This window comes from Engraulis encrasicolus, chromosome 3 (genome assembly GCF_034702125.1).
Source record: "Engraulis encrasicolus isolate BLACKSEA-1 chromosome 3, IST_EnEncr_1.0, whole genome shotgun sequence".
Lineage (NCBI taxonomy): Eukaryota > Metazoa > Chordata > Actinopteri > Clupeiformes > Engraulidae > Engraulis > Engraulis encrasicolus.
In genome coordinates, this window is record NC_085859.1 from 58540530 (window position 1) to 58553029 (window position 12500).

The window sequence follows — 12500 nt, forward strand, 5'->3', positions numbered from 1 at the left end:
ACAGAATTAAGAGATTCTTGACCAATAGCTTCAACTGCACGCCACGCCTCTTCCGTTTCGTTATCAACATGGGGGACGTTTAGTGCATGCAGTGTGTTTTTGACAGTTGTTAGGGCAGCATCCGAGCACTTTTAGTGCACTGAATTTTTCAGCGTGAGCGCCCTACGCAATGAAACATATTGCCCGAAGTGCACAAGTGCACGATATGAGATACGGAAATCATCATCATCATCATCTTCACCACTCTTCTTTCCTCTCCCCTCCTACAAGAATACTATGTATCGTACCAATAAAAATTACATATAAAATGTGAAATATACACAAATATTATAACAATAATTCTATTAATATTAACAATCGTCATCCTCAACATTATCACTGGTGTCTTTCCTCTCCTTAATAAAAATCCTCACCATCATCATCATCATTTTCATCATCATCGTCGTCGTCGTCATCATCCTCATTATCATGCCACTCCCCTCCTAAAGAATAATAACAACCATAATCTTCTTCTTCCTCTTCTTCTTTACTGGCCTTTTCTTTCTAATGTGTCTCACCTCCAGAATAACAACCACCACCATCATCATCACCACCATCATCATCAGTCATCTCACCTCCAGAATAACAACCACCACCATCATCATCACCACCACTGTCACCATGGACGATCATAGACGATGATGAGATGATTAAGAAATGATGACGATCATGATCATGATCATCCTCATCCTCATAATCAGCATTCTACAACAATGGCGGGAAAATAAGCTAAAGCTGATAATCCAATTAGCTCTCACAGTGTGACACAAAGGCATCTCCAGTAACAGACTGCAGGTAAGGCGTCCTGTGAAATATGAATGGGATGCTGCCAAGCTACCTGGGGTCATGAATCCTCTGAGGAGTTAACCACACTAGTTAGGTTCATTACAGGTCTGCTGAGGCAGTTTAATTTGCAGACAGTGGTGATCATTAAAACATTAGGCAACCAGCTAACGTTACCACAGCTTCAAGCTTAGGGTTGGGTTTAGAGTAGCTTTGGGTTGGGGGATATAGTGATAGGAGGATAGGGGGGGAGAGAGAGAGAGAGAGAGAGAGAGAGAGAGAGAGAGAGAGAGAGAGAGAGAGAGAGAGAGAGAGAGAGAGAGAGAGAGAGAGAGAGAGAGAGAGAGAGATTGTGTGCGTGCATGCATGTGTGTGTGCGTGTGTCCTCAACCTGCTATGAAGTGGGTGTGTCTAGTGTGTGTGTGTGTCCGTGTGTGTGTGTGTGTGCAGGGAAGCCGACAGGGGGGGACAAAGGAGTCTGTTGTCCCGGGTCCAGGGATAGGGATCCTCATTACATTGTATGTATTGGATGGGGGGCTCTTTCAGATGACTTTGTCCTGGGCCCAGCAAAAGCTATCAGCAGCCTTGTGTGTGTGTGTGTGTGTGTGTGTGTGTGTGTGTGTGTGTGTGTGTGTGTGTGTGTGTGTGTGTGTGTGTGTGTGTGTGTGTGTGTGTGTGTGTGTGTGTGTGTGTGTGTGTGTGTGTGTGTGTGTCCTCACCCTGCTCCGCAGTAGGTGTATTGGGCGTGTTGCTTCCTATCAAATGGGCTTCTCTCCAGGTTAGTGTGTGTGTGTGTGTGTGTGTGTGTGTGTGTGTGTGTGTGTGTGTGTGTGTGTGTGTGTGTGTGTGTGTGTGTGTGTGTGTGTGTGTGTGTGTGTGTGTGTGTGTCCTCACCCTGCTCTGCAGTAGGTGTATTGGGGGTGTTGCTGCCTATCAAATGGGCTTCTCTCCAGGTTAGTGTGTGTGTGTGTGTGTGTGTGTGTGTGTGTGTGTGTGTGTGTGTGTGTGTGTGTGTGTGTGTGTGTGTGTGTGTGTGTGTGTGTGTGTGTGTGTGTGTGTGTGTGTGTGTGTGTGTCCTCACCCTGCTCCGCAGTAGGTGTATCAGGCGTGTTGCTGCCTATCGAGGGGGCTTCTCTCCAGGCTCTCTCCAGGCTGTTGTGCTGCTTGGCTAGCTGCTCGATGGTCTCCTCCAGGTGAGTCCGCTGCTCGCGCTCATACTGCAGCACACGCTGCCATCGCCGGCTGTGGCTCTCCGCTAGGTCCAGAAAGTCTCGACACGCCTGGGGGACAAGAGTGTAGAGGGTAGAGAAGGCTTCAATGACACTTAAAAGCCGGGGTGGGGAACTTATGAGTAACTTTACATTGATTCGTGTCTATATCGTATCTATCGCGAACGCACTATTCATCTATATTAAAATACTGAGAAACGACTTCGCGTGGGGAATGATTTGAAGACGCCAGAGCCCACGTATTCAGTCCAGCACAGATCTGATCTAGCCTTGTATAAAGGCCTGGAATCCGAGGAAACGCTGCCCGGCCGCCCCTCCCCCCATTGAGCAGTCACTTCACTTCCAAAATTCGTACTATTTTCTAATCATTAAGTGAAAGCCCATTGGGAAACTCCCACTCCCATTGTCATTGTGACACAGCACTCCACAGCACACGAGTGTTCACTGCACACAACGAAATTGCATTTATGCCTAACCCGTGCAAGGGGGCAGCCCTCAATGGCGCCCCTAGGGAGCAGTGCAGCGGGATGGTACCATGCTCAGGGTACCTAAGTCTTGGAGGAGGATGGGGGAGAGCACTGGTTGTTTACTTCCCCCAACAACCTGGCGGGTCAGGAGTCGAACCGGCAACCTTTGGGCTACAAGTCTGACGCCCTCACCGCTTACCCATGACTGCCCATAAATATCATTAACGGACTGTTGACAGAGAAAGAGAGCGTGCACCTACAGCTTAGCCTATTTATGCCTACGACTCCCTGGCACAAAAGTTTGCATTGAAATATAAAATATATAAACTGATATTATTTAAAAAGTACATTAATTGTAAAGAGGTCGACATTCCGTTCATGTGGTGGGAATTTCGCGACCAGTCTGCACTACGACGACATCCTGCCACTTGTGAACCACATTCTAGAATATTATGTTGCGTCTATTTTTCAGCTCATATCATCATTGAAATTCCATTGACGGACTATCAAAGAAAGGGGGAGAACGCGCCTGTAGCCTGAGAGTGTTTTTTTTTTCTGACATAAATATAAACTGTCATGGTCTGAAATGTGTATTATAGTCTCCAATTGTAACCGACTACAAGTGTGTCCCCACGGTCACAACGTAAGCGCTTGCATCTGTGAACCATGTTCTAGCTGGCACGATGCTATTATGTGCGTGCATACATATTTTAGGCACAAGGTTTTGGTTACAGTCCATGAAGTAATGTGCAGTTAGGTGCCCTACTCACGGTCATTTCAGGGTGGTAGGTGGTGCAGCAGACCACATTCTTCCAAGTGGTACTGTATGAGGTTTGAACCTGCAACTTTCCAGCATAGGCCTAATGGGCCATGTAGGTTGGCTCATATTCAGTACAGTATACACCACGTGGAAAAGTGTGACTATGCAAACCAACCACACCACAGTTTGGCAGGAGTGGTCGCACACGCACACACACACGCATGCACACAAACACACTGTCTTGACGGTCATGGTCAGTGTTCAGAGTCCCCTCTCATCCCCATGCCATCAATTCCCCCCACCACCCCACTCTCTCTTTCTCTCTCTCGCTCTCTCTCTCTCTCTCTCTCTCTCTCTCTCTCTTGCTCTCTCACGCACGCACACATGCACGCACGGACACATGCACGCACGCACGCACACATGCACGCACGCACGCACGCACGCACGCACGCACACACACACACACATTAAATCATCCCTGATCCTCCCTACTGGCAGTCATTAAGGGGCGTTGTCCTAAAATGGTCCATCACAGCATGTCAGTAGCTCCAGTCTCCAGTCCTGATGCTACCCTGGCTACTGTCTGCTGTCCACCAATCCCTCTTTGGTCCAACAACCCTCCTTTCCACCAAGAACCTCACCTGTTTTAAAAATATTCTTTGGTGCTGTTTACACATATGCAAATATTTGTACACGTATTTACGTATAGGCATCACATAGGGATAAAAATAAAAATGCCACTGTGTCAGGTGCGTTACAGTTTTAAGAGGAGGTTCCTAACACTCTGTTTACATGTTTAACAAGTGGTCAAAACTGATGCGTTGTCAAAAACAATCGTACGTGTAAATGGCGTCTTGGAGTCAAAAAAGCAGAGTTGCGGAGTCCCTATTGTTTTTGCACTGTTTCTCCTCTCACGGTTGGGCTTTTGAGGTGGTTGCCATGTATGACAATCCCTGCAATTTGATACGTTATGGAGGTCACATGATCACGATTATCGCTGCCCTGTAGACGTCATCAGCAGAGGCAGCCGTGCTAAACCATATTTCCCTTGCATAGTATGACACAAATGCTCGCTCGCACTTGACGCAAACATGAACAACAGTCCACTTTGATGACACAGACACACATGAGCCACCCACACACACAAGTGCACACACACACACTTCTTTGAGAGATCTTGTCTGGACTCTGGAACTCTGCACAGCGAAGCCACAGGAAGCAAGCACGTGAACCCTGAGTAAGGACTTTTTGTCTGCTCAGCCTGAGACTGTCATCTAACCACAGTCTGGGAGACAAGACACTCTATATTGGGCAAAATGATTCAGGAGAACAGGGTAGTAGAGTAGAGTAGAATAGAATAGAATAGAATAGAATAGAATAGAATAGAATAGATAAATTAGAATAGATAAATTAGAATAGTAAATTATCTGCTGAGACGGAGACCGTCATCTAACCTCAGTCTGGGAGACAAGACACTCTATTGGGCAATACGCTTCAGGAGAACAGGGTACTAGAGGTCATAGAGAAGAGTAGAGTAGAGACATTACAGACTCTAAATCAAAACATCGTACTAAACATCCTTGACATTACCCATAGACTTACAGTATGTGCCTTTCATGTGCTCTCGGAAGTAGATATTATCCAGTCTTTGCAACTCATTTTTTAACGAGTTGTCCAGTGGAAAACACCACAGGGGGTGGGGGGTGTTCATGTGTGCTTCCCATATCAGCGTTTGGTATTTACCATACTTCCAAGAGCACATGAAAGCACCATTAAGCAGAGCCAAAATGAAGCCAATTTTGAAATGCAGGGGGCTGCCATTTTAGCCCATGTGTGCATCGTTTACAATCTGCTGGCTCACAAGTTCCAAATGTGGGAAGATATCATACTTGCGGAGCCTGAAAGTCTGATTCCATAGCCAGCTTCAGCCATAACAGAAAAAAAACATTCATTACTGACCGTAAGGGTGCCACTGGAGTAGAGAAGAGTAGATTAGAGCAAAGTAGAAAAGAATCGTCAGATCAGCCTGAGTCCGCCTAACCCCAGACAGGGAGAGCACTCTAGGACTCTACTGGGCAATATGCTTCAGGAGACGAGGGCACTACAAGTCATAGCAGAGTAGAGTAGAGTAGAGTAGAGTAGAGTAGAGTAAAGTTAAGTACAGAAGAGTAAAGTATAGTAGAGTAGAGTAGAGTAGAGTAAAGTTAAGTAGAGAAGACATTTGCGGCCAAAATGCAACAATCACAATGACAAGTCAATAGTCAAGTAGTGTGTCACATCCACATCCACATCCAAGTGTCAATACCAGCCATACTTTCCATAAGAATAAAAAGACCCAAGGTAAAATAAAAGAATAGGGTAGAATAAAAATTCCCAGGTATTGCATGCCTGTATTCAGCTGAGCTAAGTGTCTAATAAAAACACATTCTGGAGACATAATAAGACTGTAGACAGACCGTACAGTCAACAATGGCTGCATTCCAAATGTAAGGCAGTAGTTCCATGACTCCCTCACTAATAAAGGTACATTATCTTCTAAAAATTAAGCAATATGACACGAGAAGGAGTAAGGTTGTTCTGGGATACCCTAACGGGTGAGATTCGCCGCCGACAGGAAGCCGCAGGCTGAATTTAATTGAATTCAATTCTGGGTTCACAAAGCAAAACAATCCAACAACGTTGTCCTTCTAACACAGGAGACTACACAGAGTTCCTGTTGTCACGGTGAGGGCAGCAATACAGGAGTCTTTGCAACTAAGGACTAATGGTTAGATTGCCTAGTTAATACCAGACGATCTCACAAGAGAGACAGTCTGGAGGCTACCTAATGCAATTTCTCGTAGGAAAAGTGTGGTTTACGATTGCCCATGGCCGTTTATTGGGCGTTACAAATGTGTTACTTGGCATATACGTAGCCTTTAACCAATCGTGTCAGTTGCATCTATTCAAACAAACTGCAGTCATTGCCTTTGCCACTCTCTGATTAGAGCCCAAGATCAGGTACCCTCGCTGAGGGAAAGAATCCATGCTATCTTTCAGGTTGGAACAATTGTGCAAAGCAGCATGGGATTTCCCAGGCTAATGGTTAGGGAGTTGGTCTTCAAATTGAAAGGTTGTTGTTTCGAATCCCATACTGGTGGGGAGAATGCTCTGCTTCATCATCATGGCTGCAGTGCCCTTGAGCAAGGCACCCAATTACTCTACTTTGCACCAGGTACTATAGCAAATACCCCTTACCCAAGTAACTGTACGTTGCTGCGGATAAAACGTCAGCTAAATAGGATGTAACAGATTCCAAGTTACCAACTTCCAACACGAGAATCGTGCCAGTAACCCATCACACAACCACGGCTTACCAACGCTAACAGCATTAAGGGTCCAACTTAAGAAAATGAGGCAAAAACAAACAACAAAAACAACAGCAAAATCGATTCTGAATTGGAAGACAGATTGATTCAATAGCAAAATGAAATTCCCATCTCCCTTGACTTTTCCTGCCAACCTATTACACAACCGCTGAAGTGCTTGCACAAACCATGTAGAGCCCAACCTCAGACAAAAGCAAACAAAACAAATAAGTAATTGGAACACACTGAAATCAAAAACGGAAGAAGGAATGTCAGCGTTTTCAACACAAGAAAATCCCAACTTTAGTCCTTTACTTATACAACCACTGAAGCTCTAATACTTGGGTGCTAAACCCAAACCCTACCTCAGAAAAACAAACAAACAAACAAACAAACAGAAAAATAAATGAAAAAATAATCTTAATTGGGGCAAATTGGCAAAAGCAAAAGGACATGACAGTCTTTTCAACAGTAAAAAAAATATAAAACAAACAAGCCTTTTTAGATGTTTCCCCGGACAGATTCAGTGAGACAGACAGACTTTAGCAGCATGCGCACATGCACACACACACACACACACACACACACACACACACACACACACACACACACACACACACACACACACACACACACACACACACACACACACACACACACACACTGATGTAAGGAGACGCAAGCTTAACGGGCATGAAATGAGTATTGATCCTCATTGATAATCAAGGTTGCTCAGGTGTGTGTGTGTGCGCGTGTGTGCATGGACACGTACGTGCGTACGTGCGTGCGTGCGCGCATGTGTGTGTCCTCACATCAGTGCAGTGTTCGCAGTGCTTTTCCGCTCCAATTAACACGCAGCAAACCTGGCCTTCAACATGCATTAACAACATGTCGTTCGAGTAGTCCCTTGGATCGATTACAGGTAAAAAATGAGCAAGACTATATGGAGGGAGGCAGTCCTTAGAATACATACTTGAGGGTTCATACTCAAACCAAAGAACAGGAGTGCTATGGCTTACCTTACCACACTAACACACTCATATATCCTACATGGAGACTTGCCCATGGAGATGCAGGTTCACCTCCAAACAATCTATATTTATTTAGTTTATATTTTATTTTACTTATTTTAAAAAAACAAAAAACAAAGAACCACTTGCACCACAACATATCAAAAACCCTGCAGTGGCCTTTTGATACAGATGGGCTCGTCAGCAATGCAGCTCACCTAGTGTACCTTACACCACATTGCTAAGGCACTGCCATTAGTCATGACTTGGTCATTACCCTTGTGGTAACTACAAGCTTACATGTGTATAATAGAGGCTTAACATTAACAAAGGGCTCACCAAAAAGAACCAAAGGTATATAGTCGCTTACCTTAGCCTGTGTGCCTGTGTGTGCCTGTGTGTGCCTGTGTGTGTGGGCCTCTATGAAGAGAAAGATGACTGATTTGTCTGACTTCAATGACATTTAAGTAGCATGTGATCATCCCCTCTACATTCCACCCTCACACACACACACACGCAAATACACAAACACACATGCAAACTCTTACACACACACACACACACACACACACACACACACACACACACACACACACACACACACACACACACACACACACACACACACACACACACACACACACACACACACACACACACACACACACACACACACACACACACACACAAATACACACACACATACACACACACACTTCCCCTTCTCCCTAACATGGAGGTGAGAAGGTGAAACTAAAGCCCCCCCCTCTCTCAGCTTCCACTTTTTTCTGCTGAGTGTGGCTCTGAAGGCTCGTGACCAGCGCGGCCAACGTTTATTTGCTGTGGGGTAGCTCTTCTCTTAGGAGAACTGAACTGAAGCTCTGTGTGTGTGTGTGTGTGTGTGTGTGTGTGTGTCGTGTGTGTGTGTGTGTGTGTGTGTGTGTGTGTGTGTGTGTGTGTGTGTGTGTGTGTGTGTGTGTGTGTGTGTGTGTGTGTGTGTGTGTGTGTGTGTGTGTGTGTGTGTGTGTGTGTGTTTGGGAGGAGGGTATTTGTCTGAGGTGCAGCAGTTATGATACTGTTTCTTAGTTCAAGTTAAAAATGTTGTGCACTGCTTCCCCTGAGCATACAGCTCGGACTGACAGCTGTCTGCTATTGCTGATTGCTTGACTGATGACTGAAGCACTTGCAGCATTTGACATGCTGAGGATGTGATCTGCAGCGATGACACTTCTGTCAGGATGTATTGTGTGTATGTGTGCACTGCTTACACTTGCAGGCATGCCCCAGCACTCTCCTCACCTCATCATGCAAATGGCAATGTCCAAATCATGTAAATGTCCGCTGCTGGTATGTCTCTCTTCAATCATTTGACGGATATTACATCACATTTTAGTGTAGAATAGAACATAATATCATATACAACAACAACATGTGTTTATATAGCACAACATCACAACTACACAGTTGACTCAAAGTGCTTTCAAATGCAAATACACATTCTCACATTCACACATCAGCTGGAGGTTGCCAAGAAGGCGGCAATTGAATTGAATACATGTTGCAATAATAATACTTTGCACACGTGCAGCATTTCTCTCTTCTTGTCATCATGGGTTAGTAAATGTCCACTGCTGGCCTTTCCCTTCTCACTCATGTGACTCAGTGACCTCAGTGCTGAAGCAGCAACACTGCGCATATTAGTTTCACAGACACAGACACACACACAGACACGCACACACACACTGCATTATTACTGTGAGGGAAAGACACTGAAGAATGGAGATGGCGTTAAGAGTCACTTCCCCTGTACGCTCTGCTGTGGCTACTCTCCCTCTGCGCTCCATATAAGTCCTTTCCCCTATTCTATTCTATTCTGTGCTGTGCTGTCTTTCCTGCACTCCATAAGCCACTCTTTCCTCTTCCTCTTTCTCTTCCTCATCATCTGAAACTATCGTCACTGTCACCATCACCATCACTGCTCCCCATGTGACTCTTACGGCATTAAAGAAACACTACGTAGTTTTTTTGTCAGTAAGAAACCACACGCATGCTTTGTAGCCTCTTAACTACAGATGGGCCCGTCAATGGGCCTATTCACTGATATGACTATGCAGAGATTCTTAAGTAACTGATTAAGACGTGGTCATTAGCATTAGGGTGACAATAAGGTCATACAACTGCCTCTGTGCAAAGGGGTTAATGAGATGGAATTCGAACCTGCTGCTACCCTTCGGTCCAAGACCAAGTCCGTATCGAGAGTATTACAGTCGATCACAGCTTTCACATGCCCTAAAAAGCCTTGCTATTGGTCACTTGAATTGTTCTCCACAGACACCTTTTAAAGCAACATATAACAAACTTGTAAGATAGAAAGGCAGAAAGACATAGAAAGAGCACATGCCCCTAGGCAATTGTCAAAACAGACAAACGCAAACACACGGACACAGGCTAAGAAACGGACACACGCACGCACGCACGCACGCACGCACGCACGCACACACAGACACGCACGCTGCCCAAATCATGTTTTAAAACTCTATCATAGCTTTGCGTCACCTTTAAATTTTCTCAGTGTCTAACGATGTCCTCTCTCTCTCTCTCTCTCTCTCTCTCTCTCTCTCTCTCTCTCTCTCTCTCTCTCTCTCTCTCTCTCTCTCTCTCTCTCTCTCTCTCTCTCTCTCTCTCTCTCTCACACACACACACACACACACACACACACACACAGACAGACACACACACACAGACACACACACACACTCACACACACACACACACAAATAGACACATGCAAAGATGTGTGTGTGTGTGTGTGTGTGCAGAGCGGCTCCCTCATTAGTGTATTGAATGTGTCTGCTTGGTCCTGGTGTAATAGTGTTTTAATGAGCTCTGCCTCAGACCCCTGGTCCCCTTTATAGCCACTGTAGACCCCTGGTCCACTTTATAGCCACTGTGTGCCGACATCCTCTGCCCATCCATGACTCATCACCATGAATACATGCTATGACCACACCAGCGTTCAGTCACATTTCAAAGTACATACAGTATTAATGTCCTTAAAATATTATTGTATGATTCTCAATCTAGTGGGGCGTCATATAATAATGGCGTTGTATGTTCAAATAATTGTATATGCCACACGCTGTAAGTTATTGTAAAATAAGCGCTTACTGAAATTCACTTACTGAAATTTACAGACATGTGTAAGACACATGTACGCATGCATGCATGCACGCCCGCACGCACTCGCACGCACACACGCACACACACACACATCATGGCACATGATCTTTAGCAGAGTGTATTTGGGGAGCTTTAAAGAGTTTTAATGAGCGAGCAGGAAGACAGTGGTGGTGTTTTGGGAGTTAGCTCCCAACCCAGAGGACATCGCTATCATGCTTCCTCTAAACACTGACAGACAGAGAGAGAGAGAGAGAGAGAGAGAGAGAGAGAGAGAGAGAGAGAGAGAGAGAGAGAGAGAGAGAGAGAGAGAGAGAGAGAGAGAAAGAGAGAGATACTGTACATGTTAGGAGCTACGGTTGTCAGTGGCAACAGCAGGTACCGTCTAATGAGGACAAATGAGAGAAACACCGAAAGAGAGCAAGTAAAATAAATGAAGAATTAAACGACTGGATCTCCAAAATTGTATGGCTCACTCAACTACAATGCAACTAATACTGCAAAATATCTGGGATTTTTATCGAGGCGGGCTGTAATGAAATAATGTTTGACCTGTTTTCCTGTAACGTTGTAAATACATTACTAGAACAACAAATAGCTCCAGCCATGCTAATAAGGTAAAGTGAAATGAATTATTTGCCGATAAGTTATACATAAGCACACTGTCGTCGGGACGTCCATGCAAACACAGTGACATCATATCAGGACAGTACTATGCCAGTGTCATTAATCAACCTTGCTGGCAATACCACATTTGACCAATGGAGGGCGTTCCATCATACAGCACTGAAGACAGTAATTGCCCGACAACATCAACAGGCACTGCTAAGTATCTTACACACACACACATGCATCATGCACACACACACACACGCACGCACGCACGCACACACGCACGCATGCACACACAAACACACACACACACACACACACACACACACACACACACACACACACACACACACACACACACACACACACACACACACACACACACACACACACACACACACACACACACACACACACACACACACACACTGCTTGCTTATCAACATATTTTAAGAGCCTGCCAGGAGCTCTGTCGGGGCTAATATCAGCAAACAACAGTTGATCAAATATTCATGGATGCAGTCCCTCTGCAAACACACACACACACAGACATGCATTTGCACACAGACATACCCCCCTCACCCTCACCCACACCCACACCCACACACACACACACACACATCCATCTTTCTCAGATACTATCTTTAAACACAGAAAGTACTATTCATCACATTGGTCGCAGCACCGAAGTGGGTAGAATTCTCAACTATAAGAATAAAAAAGTAAATAAAAAGAAAAGCATTCATGCTGTGGATTTCACATATGATAGCTGGGAATTTTAAAGATTTGAATTGGTGTCCTAAACAACAGGTTTTTGGTAGAAAATAAAGGTTATTTTAGTTTTTGTGCTAGACTAGATAACAGACTACCTAGTAAGCCTCACCCAGCCAGCCCTACCACTGCACCGTGGCCAAAGTGGCTCCACGTCTGACATGCGACTTCTCTTGTGTAGTCCAAATAATTACATATTTTGCATAACTCAAAAATCCAGGGCGACAAGCACATGATTTTTTTAAAAGAAAAAAATCATGCCAGACAATTCAGAATATTCCCTCCCTTCAGCAGCGTGAGTGGAG

General features: G+C 45.0%; 1 protein-coding gene across 2 annotated transcripts in view; it reads right to left on the bottom strand.

Annotated features, from left to right (window-relative positions):
- Positions 1-12500, bottom strand: part of LOC134446418 (oxysterol-binding protein 2-like) — a 158228-nt gene that overhangs the window by 21228 nt on the left and 124500 nt on the right. For both annotated transcript variants that reach the window (XM_063195791.1, XM_063195790.1), the window contains exon 4: positions 1904-2102. In XM_063195791.1, coding sequence (XP_063051861.1) covers positions 1904-2102 — 199 coding nt within the window. The remainder of the gene's footprint in view (positions 1-1903; positions 2103-12500) is intronic.